Source organism: Populus alba, chromosome 14 (genome assembly GCF_005239225.2).
Source record: "Populus alba chromosome 14, ASM523922v2, whole genome shotgun sequence".
Classification (NCBI taxonomy): domain Eukaryota; kingdom Viridiplantae; phylum Streptophyta; class Magnoliopsida; order Malpighiales; family Salicaceae; genus Populus; species Populus alba.
This window is the reverse complement of record NC_133297.1, coordinates 14,814,663-14,835,258: the sequence shown is the minus strand read 5'-3', so window position 1 is coordinate 14,835,258 and position 20,596 is coordinate 14,814,663. Positions and strand designations below refer to the sequence as shown.

Genomic DNA, 20,596 nt, shown 5'->3' with positions numbered 1-20,596 from the left:
CAAGGTGCGTGGGTCTAATAAATCATGCAAGATCTAAGTGTTTTGGGTCTTGCAAACATACTAGACCCAAGGTGCTTGGGTATGATAAACATGTTTGATTTGACAAACAACAAACAAAAAGAATAATTGTGCACTTTAGTTATAAGGAGAGAGAAAAGAAAGAAAAAACACAAACAATCGATCATTACGCGCAATCTAACCTAGTCTACATGCGTCACACCATGTGTAAGAAAGCACGATTGCACATCCAGTTAGATAACGAATGACAAGATTTGGCACTTAAAGTATCATACGAGTCTCTTTAATAATGCAAGCATTGCTCAATCGCTTGGGCGTGAGGAACACTAGCCTGCAACTTTTTGATTAATAAATAACAAATACATTGTAAAAATAATAAAACACTTCTCATGATCCTTTTAATACACAAAATACCAAAATAACCCCAAAATAAAGCTCTTTTTTTTTTTTTTTTTTTTTCTGAGGCTAAAAACATTATTTAATTGTATTTAAAATCAAAAAAACTAATACTCTTGTAGAAAAAAAACCAAAGAAACTTTTAATCTGCTTATGAAAAAAAAAAGAAATTAAAAGTAAAACTACCATTACAATCCACATTAAAAGCTCTTTTAATATACAATAATTTCTTCACATCATTTTACTTTTGTTATAATTTAAAAAATATATATTATTTTAATATATGTTTAAAAAAAAAAAAAAAAACTTTTAAAAGTTTGCTTTATCTCATTATCCTACATGTCCTTAGAATAAAGGGAAGAGAGGGTTTTCGGTCGTGGAACGTGTCCAGTTCTCTTACACTTGTACATTGGCATCCCGGTAATGTTGGAGATTTGATGATAACTTGATTGAAAAAGGAGCTAAAAATCCAGGATTTTAGATTTTGAGCTCAACTCAATATGTTGATGGTTCAGCTTGGACAGTGCAATGGGGTACTGGGTCAGTACCCAAAGCTGAGCCCTTTGGTTCGGAGAAGAAAGGAGAGGATTCAAAGGAGCATTTCTTTGCAAGCACAAGCTCTTCCCTCTAGAACCCAGGTCAAGTTTTTTCTAAATTCTTCTTTTTTCCACTTTTAATAAAGAATGGTTCTTTCTCTTTGATGGATTAAAAGGAATATGATAAAGGGTTTATACCTTCTAGTAAATGTTTTTTCTGTTTGTAATTGAGTCAGGGCTACATGTATCTAAGTTGGTGTTAAAACCGATATTCTTATTGACTGTTTATAAATGGAGAAAAATAGTTATTTCTTTGCACATTGATTTTACTCTTTGTTTCTACTTGAGAGAATTCTGTGGAGATTTTTGTAATGTGGTAGGGTTCAAATGCTCTATAGTATAAATGATAAATGCAACAATCTTATTATTTCTCGAGGTGCCTGGAGGTTCACTTAGTCATCCAATTGCAAGTTTGCAACATAGTAACTGCGCTAGTGATCGCTCATGCTGGGAGTAGAAATGAATAGAACGTGATCAACTCTATGTTTTAGGCTGTTGCTGGTTCGGAATTCAAGTTTAAGTAACTTCTTTTAAAGCAAAATCAAGAATCCATCTTCTTTCGAAGTTGGTAGCTTCTGCCTTTAGTGTGCTTTATTCGGAGTAGTGAATTATATTTTAGAAGAGGAATACGGTGTACTTATGGTTCTGTTATGACTTCAAGTCCAAAGAAATACATATTCCCATTTGACTTTTTTGGATTTTCCAATTGCTTCATCCTGTGCTTTCTAATCTGACATGTTCTCTTCCATTTTGTAGAGGATAATGGAGAGTATTGCAGTTGAAGGTGAAGTTGGTGGTGCTGGTGGGGCTTACTCATATAATGCCTTAAAGAGGTTGGACCATATTTGGTCTAGTATCTGCTCCACTGTAACAGGTACAAATCATGCAACTTACTTTGAATGATGATTCAATGTCTATGAAATCCTTGAATTCTGGCAATCTTTGTATCCATTTGCAGTTTCTCAAGAGCCTCAGCAAGTTGTTTCGAGTATTCCAGGAGTGTCAAGCCATTCTGATCTCACTGGTAAAGTGGTTGATAAATTTGACGTGGTAGTTTGTGGAGGTACTTTGGGAATATTCATTGCCACAGCCTTGAGTGCCAAAGGTCTTCAAGTAGGCGTTGTGGAAAGAAACACACTAAAAGGGGTATAACGTACTGCTACTTTCAATATAGAGACAACTTAAGGCATAACAAATTGCTTTTGATATGTGAATTGTTTGAAATGGTTAGAGGGAGCAAGAATGGAATATCTCAAGGAAGGAGCTGTTGGAGCTTGTAGATGTTGGAATTCTGGAAGAGAATGACATTGAACAAGCTATAGCTATGAACTTTAATCCTGTGAGTTCTTGAACTTCACAAATCAAATAATTTTTCTTAGTTCAACATTTCAGTTGTGTACCAAAGAATGGATTGGAGATAAACATTTGATGCTAGGATCATGTTTGCCCCATAGTTATTTGTTTTCTATAACTCTACATGCTTTCAGAAAGCATTCTCTTTTTTATTTTATGGACACAAGCACACACATATAAAGATAATTCTTCTCAGAAGAAGGTTCTGCTATAAGCTATATTCTCTATCAATCTCTAGATAGTATAGCTGTGATGGCCACTTCTCATCGCAGTGGATGTCTGATTACGATTGACAGCAGTTTGGATGCTCATAAATCAGCTTATATTTTTTAAGTAGTACAGAGTCTGTATTTTTAGGTACAAAAGAATGACTGCCCAAGCCATCTTTTTTTCTTTTTGTTTTTTTTTTGTGAGAAGGGTGACTACCTATGCCATCTTTCCTATGACTTTTCTCCCGGATTTATAATTATTGCAAACTTCAAATTGCCTCAGAAATTTCTAATTTTAAGCACAATCAAATGAGCACATGTATATAACCATGCCTTCATTTGTGCAATTCCAGCATGTTCTGTATCTCTTCCATTTTTTGACTATTGTGTCTAGATTTTCCTCATTTCTATGAGGTTGCATGGATTTTGTCGATCCATATCCAACTGCCTACACTGCCTGATCTCACCTCTTTGGTATATTTATTTTGTTTAAAATTTCACTAAATGTGCAGAATAGATGTGGCTTTGAGGATAAGGGCGAAATCTGGGTCAAAGACATTCTTAATCTTGGTGTTTCGTAAGCTATCATTTCATTTTTGGTAATAGCATGTTGTATGCAACTGGTAGCGAGATTTAATTTTAAGATGAACCTAAACCAGGCCTTGGATCAATTCAAAATAAAAACGTTAATCTTGCTTATATAATGTTAATTTATAATGTTGTAACTCTCCTTCCATGGACTGTTGGGTTTAAAATGCATGTCAGACTATACAAGAAAATATTGATTTCTGGAGAATTCTAAATATCATGTGGCATTAGATATCAAAGAGAATATAGGTACAAGAAAGGCATGAAAATTTGCAATAAATGCTGCCAAAGTTTCCAATAAAGTCATTCAAATCAATAATGAAAGCTCTCTTTCATGAAATTATTGCGAAGATATCACGGCATCCTCAGTGACATCTGTTCTTATAATGGGTAATGACTCTCAAACTAAGCTAGGCCATGATTTAGCTTATTTTTATGTAATTTTCATAGCAAGTGGTTAAGGACTTCTGAAATTTTCAAAAGCTTGAATTTTCTTTTTTCCTTTCGATTCTCACTCCTTTATTTGTTTTTGTGGCATGCTGATGAAGCATGATTTAATCTCTTTCAACAAGAAGTTTGGTGGCGTCATTTGACAGGAACATCAATCTTGTTTCTTCAATAGTCGACAAATCCTTTGGATTATAATTATTTTATCCTTACAGACCTGTGAAGCTCATAGAGATTGTGAAGAAACGTTTTATTTCCCTTGGTGGAGTCATCTTTGAAGGCTGCAGTGTCTCCAGCATCTCTATATATGAGGATGCATCAGTGAGTCTATTGAATCTTGCAAAGTAATATAATCACAAGTAATTTTGATTAAATAAAGTCTGGTAGGATGGAAAGAAATATAAGGATTTGTGTTGCTGACTCCAACTGGTTTGAGACTAAGGCTTAATTGAGTTGGGTTAAAATTTAGTTGATGTTTTTTTCTACCATATTTGAGTTATAGCTGAATTCTGGTCTGGTGCTCCAATTGAACTAATGAGAGAACTTCATAACGGGCCCCTCTGGTTATGCAGCAACATGATTGGACACATCCACCAAACATTATCGAAAACCATGTTTAGTGGAATAGCGTTTCAAGATGTAAGTGAGAACAACTGAAATTGTAAATTAGAATAAATAAAAAAAAGTCTATGAGGAATACAAATGAATCATGATTAAAGAAGGCCGAAGGAAAGAGAACGTTTGAATTATTTAATGAAAACACTGGCACTCACTTGGAAGAAATTTTAAATGAGTTTTATGCTTCATAATAACCATGGAGGTCTAGCTTTCAAAATTCCAAAAGGGTTGTCTTTAAGTTCATGCAAGGCTATGCTTCAAATAATGGTGCATTGCTTGCACAGAAAAATTAAACATTGATTTTGAATAGCATTTTATTCTCTTAGTGAACATCAATGGTTTGATTAACTTCTCTCAATAGGTCTTGAAACTGGCGAAGGGGAACATTCTGTCATCTCGTCTCATTATTGATGCAATGGGGAACTTTTCACCCGTGGTAAAACAGGTTAGACTCTTCCTCTTGTACATATTTATCATTTCTTTGCAATTATGCACTGGACCACAAGCATCATTGTTGACTACATTTTACATAAGTACATGCATTTTAATGTAATTTAGGACACTAGATTTTCAGTCGTTTCCACTATACACAACCTTATTCATTTTTGCATGTTTGAGTCACAGGTAAATGAACTGAGGCTGGCAAGCCCTTCATTACAATGTGCCTTTGCTATTTCTTAGATATTGAAATATAAGCTCCAAAAATTTCAAAAAATGATTCACACAAGACAAATAACAACTTATATCTAGTACATGTCTGCAATCTTGGCAGAAACTGTTTCTCAACTCTATGTTTTTTAGATAAGGAGAGGAAAGAAGCCAGATGGTGTTTGCCTTGTTGTTGGATCTTGTGCTCGTGGTTTTAAAGATAACTCTGCCAGTGATATCATATATAGTAGTTCATCTGTAAAGAAGGTTGGCGATTCCGAAGCACAATACTTCTGGGAGGTTTGTAACAATCTAGTGGGATGCTACCATTTATAAAAAGACTTTTTTCCTTTAGAGAGTCAAGCTTTGAAGTACTTTTGACAGGCATTTCCAGCTGGATCTGGTCCTTTGGATCGTACTACATATATGTTCACTTATGTCAGTCCTCAACCAGGATCACCAAAATTAGAAGAATTGTTAGAAGACTTCTGGGACTTGATGCCAGAATATCAGGTTAATTTTCAGATTGCAATCTGCAGAATTACATTCACTTTCAACTTTTGTAGTTCTGCATCTTGATGATATTGGATCCGCTTCATCCTAAGAATGCTGTTACTATTCAATCTACAATATGCACCTTGTCATTTACTTTATGCTAAATCTGTTTTTTTTCTTTTCCTGTTGTGCTCAATTCATTTATGGAAATTGTTTCCATATCTAGGAGGTTTTCCTAACTCTTAAGTACGAATTCTGAACTCACAAATCTGGTTAATACCTGAGTGTTTAATCTCAGGACATTATGTTTTGTAGGATTGTCCCACTTTCCTTACTCATGATAACTATAATCGCCACAGCATTAGAGAGGCCAACCTTATTTGTAATTATTTTCTTTGCATTATTATGACATGCATTTGACTATAACCCCCACCCAAAAAAAAAAAATGATGTAAGAATAAAAGCAGTACATGGGTAATGTTGTGGAGAAAAAGACTCGTTTCTTTGTGGAGTATGTTCTTTAGGGATTTCTAATATCTACTGCTCTATGATATGCAATGAGATGTTGAGGAGCAAACTTGTTTTGTATTGGTTGCAATGTCAATACTGCTGCCTAAACACTTAGCTGACTGCCTCCAAGTGGTTGGTTTAGGTGGTGGTAAGGAGAAGATTCATTTGGACTTGGGTCTCAGGTTTGAGTACTGCCACTAGCTCCTTGGTGAGGTGCAAGATGAGTGTCGTCTGTGAAAGGGTTGGGGTCCACCTATCTATAAACCCATTTTTCAAAAAAGAAGAAAGAAACTCTTAATTGACCATATTTCATGCCCAACTTTAATCAGCCTCAATGTTTTACTCTTTTCTTTTGCTTTCTTTATTCATTTTCTTTGATCAATGCGATGAAGGACAGGCTTCCCCATCCATCTCTAAAGCACCGAACAGAACTTGATTCAGCTGGTTGTCTGTCTGCTTCAGGAAGAGTGAGTTTACAAGCAAGTAGTTCAAAACCCTTCCTTCTCTTATTCCCAGCTTGGATAGATATAGATAAGCCGGGCATCTCAAGAGGAAGACAGGTTTAACACAACCTAAGTCTTTTCTACCCTTAAGGGCTTCTATCACCGCTAGCTCTTTTGGTTTACTGAAGAATGAAGCCTCTACAGCTAGAGAGTAAATAGAAAAGGGGGCTTTTGTAGAGTTGAGGAACCCATCTTTCAATTGACATAGCCTAATCCAAAACTCTTAATTGACCATATTTCATGCCCAACTTTAACCAGCCTAAAAGGGAAAAAGAAAATTGATCTAGGACATGATGTTAGCCTGTGGTTTAGTAATTACATTTTAAACCAATCAAGTTCGTTTCATGTTGCTGCTTGCAATGGATAGGAAGTTTAATAATGCATGTATTTGGAATTTATTGGTGCATGCCTGTAGTCAGGGGATAGATATTTTCTTTCTTATTTTAAACTGGTGTCTTACTTGGCCTTAGACATTGTCTGTTGAGATCATTAACAAGTTCTATTTACAAGCTTTTCCTTCTCTGTGATGCCCTCAAACTGATTGGTAAGGTTATGCACTTTTTATCGCTCATTTTGCAGGGAGTCTCTCTTGACAATCTGGAGATACTGAGAGTTATCTATGGCATTTTCCCTACATATCGTGACAGGTAACGATGCAACACATGAACTCCAAGGCTTACTTGCATGCTACTGGAACTGCATTATACATGTAAACACATTTACTGAGAATAATACGTTCCAAAAGAAAAGGCTACAAAAAGCTGCTGGCTTTCACAGGACCAAAAGGTAGAAAGAATTGTGGACTTCACCTGGGAAAATGCAAGCCCCTTGCTTTTGAAATTTTTTCCGTATACAAAGCATGTTTGTTGGCATTGTAGTCTATTGCTCAATATATTCAAGTCAAGATATCCTTGATTCTTCTCCAAATCCATGATCCTCCTTTTTTGTGTGAAGCATTCAGATAAAGAAGGATCTGAGATATTTTAACTTGAGTATATTGAGCAATAATGGGAACACAAGGCATGTTTGGCGTTGTAGTCTAATGATCATAATTTCTTCTATCTTGATTTGAGACCAGTGAATTTTTATAAATATGAAGCTGTGTTTTTTGTAAACTGCTTGTTATTTGCAAACTATATTAACTTGAATAACTTGTATTCTCATGTCTTGTCTGCTTCATGCCAAAAGTGATCTTGCTCTTCTTTTCTGTTGAATATTCTTATTAATTTTGGTCCTCAAGTCTAACATCTTTTAAATTCTTAATGGGGGTGGATCAACTTGTCAGTCCATTGCCTGCAGCATTTGATCGTATCTTACAGGTGGAATAAGTCACACAATTATAAAGCTCTTACTAGATTATGGGCACAACACAAATGAGATGCAAGCATCACTAATTCATTCTCTGCAGTTTGGGGATGCTAGTGGCATCCAGTCACCTGTTTCATTTGGTGGTTTTGGAAGCTTGACAAGGCACCTTGGGAGATTGTCAGCAGGTATATTGTTTGATTGAATTACCGTAACATTCAATTAATTTGCTAATACTTGAGTTCAATTGATTATTTTGGAGGGATAACACAAATTAGACAATTTAGTAGGCATAACAAATCACTTCAGATGAATATACATTCTTTTCCCTTGTAAGTACTTGGTCCCTGATTTTATACAAAACAACAAATTACTTTCACGGTGTCTCCATAAGCATGTGCTATGTAAAGATTTTCTAGCTGAAAGCTTACCATTTTTTTCATGAAATAAAGGAGTATATGAAGCAATCAATGGAGATTTTCTCGATGCATCCAGCCTGTCCCTCCTAAATCCTTATATGGTTGGTGACCCCTGACTTTTATTTATGGCTATATGGTTGAACAGCCTCTCTTACAATTATCTGAGTGACATTTTCTTCATTGCAGCCAAATTTAAGTGCTTCTTGGCTGTTTCAAAGAGCAATGTCAGCCAAGAAAAACTCCAATGTTCCTTCAGAATTTATTAATGAGCTTCTTTATGTCAATTTCCAGAGTATGCAGGTGGGCTTACAGGCTATGTAAATAAGCCATGACTTCTTTAATTCTTCTTTATGAGTCTGTCAGTTTTCTTTCTTTTCCTAACGAATCTGCGTATCTCTTCTCAGAAGCTGGGGGATCCAGTTCTAAGACCATTTCTTCAGGTTTATTGTCTTATTTCCCCTTTTCAGATCTTTTTCCTAGTTGATTTGATTGGTATGGTCCAGTTATTTGTCTTAGGAGATTTAGTTCTAAAGGAAAAACAGTTATGAATATAAAATAATAATGCCAGATGCCGCTATATGGTCACAGGATGTTATACAGTTCTGGGCTCTTTCCAAGACGTTAGGCCTTGTTATGCTAACTAAACCTCAGATCATCCCATCAATATTCAAGCAGGTATGCATGAACTTCAGAGGTGCTCTTTTTCCTTCTTTGTAATTTCTCTTCAACTTGAGATGCTGGTATAAATTCTTGCAGGTTTTTCCCATTGCTTTTTTCTTTTGAATCTTTTAACTGTGCATCGTATTTTTAAAATCATAAATTCTTGCATGTTTATCTCATTTTCTTTGCTTTTATCTTTTGGCTTGAAGAATAAAAAACTCGAATGATATTTTGCATAAACTGGGTGGTGTTAGGTTGCAGGCATCTAGAGAAAAGCACTTGATTTTGCATTTATTTAAACACCCATTGGTTATTTCCTTTCCATCTTATAGACTTTAATCTTTTATAAACAACTTGGTAATGTAATTGCTGCAGCCTCATTCTATCTCGCAGCACCAAAACACTTGTAATTTGCCACTGGTTTCTGTTAGAAGAATTTAGCATTGTCTCTGCCACCTTCCTGTGCCGTTAATGACCCTTCGCCTTGGCTTGGAAGCATTTAGAGAAATGAAATGTCAGCTTCTTTACTGTGAAATTATAAACTATTTAATAACGGTATGCACTATATAGATTGACAGGAATTCAGTACAGTAATTGTGGTGTTGATACAGTGATCATAAAACCTTGAAAGCATGCACGTACAGTAGTTAGGTTTCTCTGTATCCACCTTCTCACATGATTCAGATCTTACGATGGACACAAGCAATGTTTGGTAATGGAAATTACCACTCATCTTAACCATCTTTTCATCTTCAGGTTGGTATTCCTGTGCTTCTTGACTGGTCCAGTCATTTCTTCATGCTGGGCTACTATACTTTTCTCTCCACCTATGCAGATCCAGTAATAAGGTATTGTATACATTTTCCACTTTTAGGTTTTTTAGTTTTACTCTTTTCGTTTTTGTCCATGTTAACAGTAATAGAAGCTATTCTTCTGTATGTTCCCTTGTACTGTTGACCTCTTCTTCACAGACCATTCTTAACTGCATTTCCATCCAAGATGAAGTACGAGTGGAAGCGGTATCTTGAGGCTTGGAAATATGGGTCTGGTTTAGATTATAAGCTGTAACGATGCAGGCATCATCAGTGTAATGGAGACTTGGTGTTTACATATGGACAGCTACCTGTTCCCCGGAGTGAATCAGATCCGGCATGTTCCATTTAAAGAATTAAATCTCATGCACATCCGAGAGAGTTTCTTCTCACTGAAATCAACAGAAAACTTTGTATCCATTGAACTCATGACAATCACAAGTTTATAATTCATTTATTCTTCAAACGGGCTAGCACTTGTCCACCATTTTGATTAACTGTAAGTTCTTTTATTGGATGAGTACTCTATTCTTCCATTTTCCTCTGTTTTTATTTTTCATACTTCGGTTTTCATTTTCTCTACCCTTTTTTTTCTGGGTGTATTTTCAAATTTATCCCCCTTTTGCTCTCTGGAGTGGCTAAATACCTGTTGTTGAAAGCAAGAGTAGAGGCCAAGGCTGTGAGAGGCTTCTGCAGAAACATGTTTGGTCCCTAGATTTCTCACAGCTTTGACCAAAAAACTGCAGCTGAACCAGACATTGAAATTTTAGGTAAAACACTTTCCAAATAAATATTCACGGCATTGTTGCAGCAAAATGCACACGAGAACTTGAATAACATTTGATTGATGATACAACGTTTTCACCTTGTTTCTTTTATTTAAGAAAACCCACCATCATCACTGTTACACATTATTTGCACGATCGAAAACGTTACACAGATATCAGTTGGAAGTTTTTGCGCCCAGAATTTTAGCAAGCTCCTTGACCATAGGTTTCTCTTTGACGTCTTCCTGCCTATCAAGGTGCCATTTCTTCGATGTATCTTCCGCCTGAAAACACAAGGTACAAGATATATGACCACAGCAAAAACCACAAAAAGAATTGCGAGGAATAGAAGAAAAAACTAAAGCAATCAAAACCAGAACTTGTAAGAATCATATACCCAAGTTTTTAAAGGCACAAATTGCTCTCTGATGACATCAAGTTTTGGCTGAACCAGGTCTTTCCCTCTAGTTCGGATATCATCACCCTGTCAGAATAATTAAAAAGAAAAGGTAAAGGTAAAATGGTGGAGATTCATTTCAAAGATGGTCCTCCAAGATCTAATACTAACACGAATTATCCACAATTAATACCAGTGATTAATGAATCAGTTGCATAAAAAAGGCATAATTTTCTTCTTCGATTACTTACATTACGGAGGTCTAGCTTGGAAGCTGCCAAAGAAAATACCAGAGTGGCGCCACCAAACACAATTGCAGTTGCAACCGCGAATGCCTTCCCAACTGTAAACACAGTAATTAAGCCAACTATCAGCACTAATAAATAGGCTCGAGCTTGCATTTTTCAATTCTGGTTCATGTAGTAAAATAAAATCAAAAGAAGAAAGAAAAGGTAACTATAAGTAAGCCCCTCGGTTGCGGCCTTCAATTTATCGGGATTAATAGTGGTATATCTGTCTTTTCGCATTTCATTCGCCGTCGACGCCAGTACCGAGTGCTCCTCGCTCGGCAATTCCCATCTGTTCGGAATCATTCCCCCACCAATGTTTAATCAAAATTGAAAGAAAAAAAGAAAGAAAGAAAGAAAGAAGAAATGTTATATTTATCGAAAGAAGGGTGGTACCTTTTGGGACCAAAAGTGACCTGGGGGAGGGAAACATAAGCTCGGAGAGGATTGAGAACATCAGGGGACACGGTTGAACTACTATTTGGATGATCAGATCGTAGGGCCCACTTGGATGATGTGGACAGAGAAGACGGTTCGTACGGCTTGCCGAAGATCTTGGAAGGAAGAGTATGTCTTAAGACCTCGGGAAGCACGTCGGCTTGGGATTCGTGCTCTATTGTAGAGGAGGAGGCGTGGGGTGGGAGGTTCTTGACGGTGATGGAGGATTTCTCTGCGAGGCGGTTAACGGCATGTTTGGATTCCTGGAAAAAGAAGGCTCCTTCTTTCCCTGCTAATCTTCCCGCTAGAAAACTCATAGCTGCTTTCTATATTTTGTTGTGGATTGGACGAGGCTGACCTGACGAACAGACGGACAGGTTTGCTGGATTTGGATTTGGTGTTTCCAGGTGCTGTTTCAACATTAGATACGATAAAATGTTGAATGCGGACTTTCTGAAATAAAATAAAATAAAAAATCCACACGAAATCCTCACTTTAGAAAATAAGACTATATAACATTTTATTGAATTTATTCAAGTGACTGTTTAGTCCCCGTGTTCTTCGAAATTAAACCTGCTCTCAGCTTCATTTTATCACATTTAGAAAAACGGTAAGAACTGCACCAAAAAAAGAAAGAAAGAAAGAAATGGAACAGAAAACATAAAAGGAAATAAAGAAAGAAAAAGGCTACTTGGCCAGCTGTCCCACTTTTCGCTACGAGATGGAGCAAATTTTTTACCCTTCTTTACCCTTTCCCAGCTTCTCTTACATGTTGGATCTTCATCTCGTTCAGTTGGAATGAAATATGAGACTAAATTGATGTGTTATTAGAGAATCAAACACTAAATTAAAAGGAGATTGATTAGGCTCAGATTGAATGAAATTGAAGACTCAATTGAAGAATTAGTATTGATTTTAAGACTAAAATAAAAAAGAAGGAAAATAGTTGACACTTAATATACACGAGCCAACATGTAAATAGGGTTGCCACGGTTTGACGATGTGTGGTGGCCTCCGATCTCTTAAGTGGCTGTAAATGACATATTTGGTTTTGTCTTGTCGAGTCAATCATCCTAAGGTGGTGTGTGGTGTGAAAAGAGTCTTGATGTGGCTCGACAATCATTTCTTCTTTTTTTTCTTTTCTTTTCTTATTTTTTTCTCTATCTTATCTAAAAGAAAAGAGCCTTTGTTTATCTTTATTTTCAATTCTAGTCTCTTTAGTTTTAATTTGTTGAAAAATAAAAAAAATCACATTATTTTTTACAAAATCAAGAATCAACTAAAAACCATACTATATAAAGCTTAAATTTTCAACCCATCAATCGCTAAAGATCTTATTGGAAAACAAAAGAATATGGTTGTAAGAAAAAAAACTCTTAGGATAAGAAAAAAAAACACATAGTAAGTCCACAGTGAATGATACAATAGAAGTCTAAGGCTAACTAGTTTATTTCTTGTACTAAAATAAAAGCAAGAAGAAAAAAAAAAATTCAACACATTTGTCGGCTATCTTTCGTGTTAACTACGCATGTATTTTGCTGTACAAGGTTCAATATTTCTAACTTACATGACTAATGTGAAGTTGACCGAAAGAAAAATAGAGAAATTGTGTAATTTCGACATTAAAGAAATCAAAAGGAAGTAAACGGATTGTCACATTCAATTGACGAATTATAAATCATAAAACTACATATTGGAGAGTTTTTTCAATTTTTCATATGTATTTTAGGAGAATTTCAAGACTTTTTCAAGAAATTTTCTTCTCCTCATAATATCTTATATAAAATTTACTCCTAATATTTTTACTCATAAAATGTTAATTATCGAATCCTTATCATTTGAATCTTAAAATAAAAATAACATAATTTTAAATATAAGTTTAATAAAGAATATATCATAAATAACTTTTCTAAGGTTGTGTAAAGGATAACAAAAGGAAATATTAAAAAACATACCCCTGATATCTTATAATTTAATCGAAATTTCTCTTGTCTACCAAATTTTAAAAAAATTATAGCTTGTAACCTAAACATTAATACACACATAATAGCTTACATCTTATACTTGATACACCTAAAACAAATCAACAAAAATTATCTAATTATTTATAAGTTTGTTATTATTTTTTATTTAATGACTAAAAAGTTCTTATTGTATTAAAATAATGAAAATACCACAAAGGCATATATTTCATCTTCACCTCAAATTTGAATTCACATCATCCATTCAGATCCACGTATTAACACTTCACAATATTAAAATTAAAAAAAAATATAAAAATAATATCACCATCCTTGTATATCTCTCTTTCTCACACACAAATCTCATACAAAGTTTAAGCTCCATTTTTTTTTTTTTTTTTTTATCTTTCTATGCATGCATATCCACACATTCTCTAAAAAATAAGAATATTGTGAAAACTATTTTTCCCTTGAAATCTAGGAGGAGAAATATGAACAATCTTAGAACATGAAAATATATACTGGCAAGGTATAATTTCTATAAACTCCCAATTTTTTTCTAGAAATATTAGATTTTTTTAACCCATAGATAAAATGGGTCAAATTAGAATTAAGAAAATTAAAATTTAATGGCAGGAGAAAAAATTTTAAAAAAATATTGAGACACTAGATAAAAAGAGAGAAAATCAATCAAAAATTTCGGGGGCAAATTAAGATTTTATACTAATGAGGGCTGAAGTGTATATAAAAGCCATATAAAAACAATCTCTCTCTCTCTCTCTCTCTTTTCATGGCCAGTATAGTTGGAACAAAAAGAAAAGGAGGAAGAATTAGTTTTTTCTTAAAAAATCCTTAGAGAAAACACTATAAAAATCAAAGAGAAATTGAGAGAATCACTCACCACCACACCTAAAATACACAAATAAGAGAGAAAAGTGATGGAATTCAAGGGGATTGAAAACCCCTATCATGACAACAAAGGTATTTAAAGGGAAGTTCCAAAAATTTTCAACTGATTGAGATTCGAAGACTAGATTAACATTCGTTAAGAAGTTCTAAACTTAATCTAGCAACTTCATGCGAAACGAATAAAAATTAAGATAAAAATCATGAATTTTATGTTAGGGTTCATGGTAGAATTTTGGGAAAAATATAAATTGACTATAAATTGATCAAATCATGTTAGATTATGTTGTATTGGGTGTTAAATTAAGAAGAAATAATGAAGAAAATCAATCTTTCCAAGTAACACCCAATACCGAGTAATTCCTTTTTTCCCACATTACTGAGTATTATTTTCATTTTCAAGAATCTTGTTTCATTGTTCGATGTCGGGCTTTGGTCCCAATACCAGGAAGCTAATTATTGCCCCCTTTATCGAGCATTAGTTTCAATCACTAGAAAACTAGATCATTTGCTATAAACCAAAAATTTATGTATAATATAAAAGAATATTTCCAACATATTTATATAATAAGCTAAAAAAAATAATGACAAGGTGTATGACACCTACCTATTGTCATAGCTCGAGTAATACCTCTCTGTTGTTGCGCAGGTCCGTAGTCTCTTCTATATCAACAAGTATTCCATATTATTATTCATTGCATTCTCACTCCACAGACACACACACACATACACTGATATGTACGTTCATGTTTCTTTTTATATTTATTATTTGAATAAGTTCCACAACAAAATAACTTTCTTTATGAAAATAAAACTAACCAATTCTAGTCAATTTAGGCTATTTAGTCAAGGATGTCTTCTCTCATTTATTTCACAATTATAATTACAAAAAATAGTTCCATTTGTAACTTATCTTATCTAACAGGCATACTATATTTAAACTAAAAGAAGGGAGATTTAATTCAACCTTAAAACACCTAAATTTACTAAATATCGTTACTAGTCGAAATTGTCTAACATAGATTTCAACCTTTCGACACTCATATTTTTTTCTATAACCGGAGACTTATAACTCCAAATTATGCATGATTAATTTTTTTTTTTTTTTGTAAAGTTAACATTCTTATCTATAACTTCTATGAATAAACTAACTTCAAATTTCATCGTGCGTTTGGCACTGTGTTTCAAAAACACTTTTAAAAAAAATTTAAATTTTTTATTTATTTAAATTAATATGTTTTTTATGTTTTTAAATTATTTTGATGTGCTGATCTTAAAAATAATTTTAAAAAAATAAATATTATTATTATATTTTTTTAAATAAAAAATATTTTAAAAAACAATTACAACTATATTCTAAAAAACACCACATTACTCTTACATTCCACAGACAACATTGTTTTTGGTGTCACACACTCTCTCTTCACGCGCGCGTACGTATGTCCCGGTCATTGGGCGTGCGTTTAACGGTGCGTGAGTGAATATTTCTCATGTTGACTTGACAATAAAGCTACATAGATTTTTCAATGGCGTAATAATTTGTTCAACTAAAGTTCAAATATATTACAAAATGGACCACAGCCCACACACACTACTAGCTCATATGTTTTTTCCACCTGCAATTATGTGCACAGATCTCTCTTCTTTTTTTGTTCCATTTGGATCATAAATCACCCCCACGAATGAGAAATAATTGGACGATAAATCTGAATTTTAAGTAAATTTGTTACCATTTATAGCTCAACTCCAGAAGAAGTCCTTACAAGAAGAATCACATGTGCGTACCGTTTTAGGTTTAAAAGATTTGTATGCACTCGTGGATCCTCGACAGGGATGGCAGGGTCCTCTGGTTTTGAAATAATTTTTAAAATTTTATTATTTATAGTATATATAGTTTTTATATATAAATTATTTTTTGATTTTTTTATATAAAATATTAAAGATAATATTTAGTCATGTCTCCAAGAACTTTAGTCGTGATCTGTCACTGTGTGCAGAGATTTCACCTTGTATGGTACACAGTTGACCTGATTAATACTATTAAAGATGAAGTATAGTCGAGAACTGGCGTACAGGAACGATAAGTACTTGAGGATTTGGAGGAGGAGCGTGTGGAGGACCCAACAGCTAAAATTGTATTTGGAAATGTGGTTATTATTTTTTAAAGTATTTTTAATTTAAAAAAATATTAATAATATTTTTTATTTTTTAAAAATTATTTTTAAGATCAGTATATTAAAATAATTTGAAAACATCAAAAATATATTAATTTTAAATAAAAAAAATTTATATTTTTTAAAAAATACTTTTTCATCGCAATACCAAACTTCCTCTAAAACAGTAACAAATATTATGTTCTATTGAAAATTTTGGAGGATTCTAGATTAATTAGTGCAGTTTTAAATTTGTTTTTTTAAAAGTGATTATTTTAAATATTATAATTTTTAAAATTATTGAAAGCTTATATAACCATTAATTTTAAAATTTTAAAAAATTAATCAAAATACATATAAATTATAAAAAAAATATTCGGGCACTGTTTGTTAATTGCTTGGTGGTTGTATGAAATAATGGGTATTTACACCGACCATTAAAATTGGGGTCTACGGGTCAGGAGTTGAGTGGGCTAGCTAGCCAACCCCCTCCATCGTGCTCACTGTCTCTCAGAGTTCCTGTCCGGAAATCAAACTGAACCGGACCGGTCTTTCGAAATTAACAAGATAAAGCTGCAAGTTGCAACCACTGCATATAAATCTTGATTGGTGTGCTGTTTGATCGATGGTGATAATCTTTCTATTTATCGCACTGATCAACAATGATTCAGCTCCGAGAAGATTAATATTTAATATCATCGAGTCGCAGTCGGAGCAGTTAATAGCTATGAAAATCAAGGAAAATGATAGCTAAGGAAACCAACCTTCGCCCGTGTTGCTGTTATCCGTCAATCTGTATTTTTTTTCTTGCTGTGTTCTTGACTTAATTACCATACTGAGAGCCCATCAACTTAGAACCACGCGCCAAAGTCGCAAACCACACAAAGATCTAGCCTTCGCTAGCTTGGATCATGCACACGTTCCAATACAGAACTAACATTTCAAGCCCTGAATCACTACTAGAGTTTATATCTAGTGCAGATAGGATATTAAGATATTGAATGCTGCAACAGTTGATCTTACTGCTACAGAAATATAAAGGTAAGCATGTAAATGGATATTATTAACTCGTATATATACATCAGGAACATCATTCAAACAAACATTAATTTATTAATTTAGATACGATCTGCACAAATATCTCTACAAAGTGTATACATCAATCATGTGATACAAGTAAATAACAGAGTGCTCCTAATGTGTGCTATAGCTTAGCATATAATTAACAGCCTAAGTTGCTGCTGTTAAATCCAATAATATAATTAAAACATATATATAGTAGAAGGAAGAGAACAAGGGTCGTACTAGCTCTGCCAGAGAACTTTGCAAGAATTATCGCTTGTTATGCAATGGATTCGAGCCTGTAGGAACCTTTCGCTTCTGTGACTCGAATTCTTCAGCTCTTTCTGCAAACGGTGAGGCTCTGAACGGGGAGCGAAAAACCTGACGGCTTGTGGAAGGTGCAGAGAAGCTCCTGCGAGCTGCGTGACTGCTCCTAGGAGCACTGCTAAAGAAAATGAGAAGAGCAAGCAGGAGGAAGAGGTGAAAGCGTTTCATTTTTGGTGATTATTCAAGGTTTTTTGAAAGAGAGGTGTGGATGTATAACAAATCAAGGCAATGTGGGAGCCTAGTAGCTAGCTAGCTTCTTGTTATTTATACAAGGGAATGGATACTGGTTGGTCCACTTCTAAAGCTGGTAAAATATGTCATGTAAACACCTAAAGTTTCTTGGCCATTAAAATATTTGTTTATGAGGTGCCGATTTCCTACCATCTCATCATTGATCCAAGGGGAAAGAAAATTGTGAAAGTGGTGTCTTTTTCTAGCTGTAGCCAGGGTCAAACAGTAATATAACATCACTAGCAGAGAAAAATATGAACATGGAAATCGTCAAACGTGAGCTTGAAGGCGAAGGCAATCGGGTGTTTTGCTTGCTGTGACTTGGGATCTCTGTTCAAGGACCAAAATGCCTGTCGCTTTCAAATTGTAATCAACAAGATGTTCAAGCTTGAAGACGGGCTCTGGTCAAAAAGTACGCAAGAGGTAGCTAGTATGGACACGTATAGAGAAGGTCGGCTGCATACGTATCAAGACTGGGATTTCGGGTCAGGTTCAACGGAAAAGAACACACGGGATCCGAGGATTAGCTGTCCAACTCCAAATGCAATTTCCGACAACATTTACCTCCAATAGAAACAATGGCTTCTGGAAGACAATTCTACAGCGGACTGGCCAATTAGAACCAACTGGGGCATAGCAATACTTTCATCAGTGTGCGTGTTCTAAAGTGGGTCTTCATTGTAAAGTTAAAAGGAATATTCATGCCCTAAATGATGTAATGTTGAATGCAAGAAAACCCTAGTGAAATACAGGAAAGGGAAGATGATTTAACCGTCCGGGAAGCATGATTTTTTTATTTATTTTTTCAGTGCACGGGTAGCCAAAAAGCTTCTTTTCTTTTTGTTCCTCTTTGTTTTTAAGTGCTTTTTACTCCATATATATATATACATACTTGCATCTAAACAAAGCCCTCGAAACGCAATTTCATTGAAGAACCTGCAGGTCAACAATTTTCGACACAAACGTGATTTTAATTGCCAGCAGACAATGGGGAAATCAGAATTTGGAATACGGAGATCAAATAATCCTTTGACGGTAAGCTAAAAGTCAACTCTCTGCTAACAAAGTGGGCAAATCCGATCTTGCCTAGATATCACAAGTTTTTATCAGAACCTATGAGAGAGGTGGAAAAGCCTACAATGTTCATCTGACAATAATAATAATAATAGTATGGAATTCAGGGGATCCATTCTTCTTTGTACGGCATGTGTTATTTTGCCAACCGCCATAATTCTCGTCCAACCATAAAATTCTATTGATGATGGCACTGATTTTCAACAATCCACCCGCAAAGTTTCACTTTCTTTCAAGTTTCAAAGATGTGTTAATTAGCTAAACATATAAAATCCTCACCGACTCTACCATTAGCCAATACGAACTCTTATGATAATTTAAAATTGAATAAATAATGTAAATTGATTATGTACATGATATATAAAATATTAATAAAAGAATTATAAAGTTTGAACTAAAAAGAATATGTCAAACTTAATTATAAATCAAACTTAATAAAACCTAGAATAAAATAAAATAAATGGATAATTACTTAAAATTATCTTGAATTTTTTTCTATTTAAAACATATGCAAGACACTCTTCAATTCAACCATCTTCAAAACACATCAACAGCAAAACACTCTTCAATTCAACCATCTTCAAAACTTATTTATTGAGTAGGAACACATGTAATTGTAGACTGATAATTAGAGGCAAGAAAAAAACTGAAAAACTGATTAAACTGAAAAAATTAAACCATGAAAAAAAAATCAATTAAACCGATTAAAATTTTAAAAAAACAAACCAGTTCAATTTTATAAGCCTGAAACTGAAAAAGTCAAACCGAATTCAAACAGAAAAAAACGAAGCCAAATCAGAAAAAAAAAAAAAAAAAACTAAAAAAACCGAGCCAAACTAGTTTAAACCGGTTTTTTGTCCTAAAAAACTGAAATAAACTAAAACCGATCTTTGGTTTTTTTCAAAAATATAATTTTAATTTAGTTATTTTTTATATATAAATACTGAACCGAACTCTGATAATTATAAGTTTGTAAAAGTAAGCTTGTAATTTTGGGTTTGGAGTTTTCATTGTAATTGCACTCATTAAAAATGAAAAGACAAAAACATATTATCTCATGTAAAGAACAATTTCATGATTAATTTGAATTTCTTTTAGTTGAGACATACTAACAAAAAAAACCCAAAACAATATCTAATAAAAATTATTATGTATTCCACGCTTACATATCTTATAAGAATTTTACCAGGATTGAAAATAAGATAATTTCATTTTACAAATGAATTATGAATGTGTCAAATAAAGGGAAAAATCAGTGATGAGGCTACCGTGCAAGCCAATTCCTTAAGAGGATATTGTCTGTAAATGGCATGTACATATATAGTTTCCTTGACGATGGATCTTGCTCCCCTCTCATCCCACCTCTCCCTATCTCCCATGTGTTGTAGTTGATTGCGAGGCTGTTTGGCACTGCGG

The 20,596-nt window shown here is 34.0% G+C and overlaps 2 protein-coding genes across 2 annotated transcripts; one reads left to right on the top strand and one right to left on the bottom strand.

Moving 5' to 3' along the window:
- The first annotated feature begins 765 nt into the window (after positions 1–765).
- Positions 766–10,113, top strand: LOC118038530 (uncharacterized). Its single transcript, XM_035044948.2, has 18 exons — positions 766–1,052; positions 1,767–1,884; positions 1,969–2,156; positions 2,242–2,349; positions 3,085–3,149; positions 3,823–3,928; positions 4,587–4,670; positions 5,027–5,173; positions 5,258–5,386; positions 6,961–7,028; positions 7,667–7,700; positions 7,790–7,874; positions 8,139–8,206; positions 8,292–8,405; positions 8,510–8,545; positions 8,694–8,780; positions 9,522–9,613; positions 9,737–10,113. The coding sequence occupies exons 1-18, from the start codon at positions 915–917 to the stop codon at positions 9,831–9,833; spliced, it is 1,764 nt and encodes a 587-aa protein (XP_034900839.1). The 5' UTR covers positions 766–914; the 3' UTR covers positions 9,834–10,113.
- Positions 10,114–10,379: 266 nt separating this feature from the next.
- Positions 10,380–12,041, bottom strand: LOC118038613 (uncharacterized). The gene is made up of 5 exons (XM_035045059.2): positions 11,425–12,041; positions 11,199–11,320; positions 10,993–11,084; positions 10,742–10,828; positions 10,380–10,628 (listed from the first exon to the last, which is right to left on the bottom strand). The coding sequence occupies exons 1-5, from the start codon at positions 11,781–11,783 to the stop codon at positions 10,521–10,523; spliced, it is 768 nt and encodes a 255-aa protein (XP_034900950.1). The 5' UTR covers positions 11,784–12,041; the 3' UTR covers positions 10,380–10,520.
- Positions 12,042–20,596: the final 8,555 nt, after the last annotated feature.

What these genes read in the sequence shown, in the direction of transcription:
- LOC118038613 (XM_035045059.2), bottom strand. Translation starts at nt 11,783, where the DNA reads ATGAGTTTTCTAGCGGGAAGATTAGCAGGGAAAGAAGGAGCCTTCTTT. An exon ending in AACCGAGGGGCTTACTTATA is followed by an intron (nt 11,085 to 11,198) that starts GTTACCTTTTCT and finishes CTGTGTTTACAG; the next exon opens with TTGGGAAGGCATTCGCGGTT. An exon ending in TTGTGCCTTTAAAAACTTGG is followed by an intron (nt 10,629 to 10,741) that starts GTATATGATTCT and finishes TTGTGTTTTCAG; the next exon opens with GCGGAAGATACATCGAAGAA.
- LOC118038530 (XM_035044948.2), top strand. Translation starts at nt 915, where the DNA reads ATGTTGATGGTTCAGCTTGGACAGTGCAATGGGGTACTGGGTCAGTAC. An exon ending in TATCTGCTCCACTGTAACAG is followed by an intron (nt 1,885 to 1,968) that starts GTACAAATCATG and finishes ATCCATTTGCAG; the next exon opens with TTTCTCAAGAGCCTCAGCAA. An exon ending in CATTTGATCGTATCTTACAG is followed by an intron (nt 7,701 to 7,789) that starts GTGGAATAAGTC and finishes CATTCTCTGCAG; the next exon opens with TTTGGGGATGCTAGTGGCAT.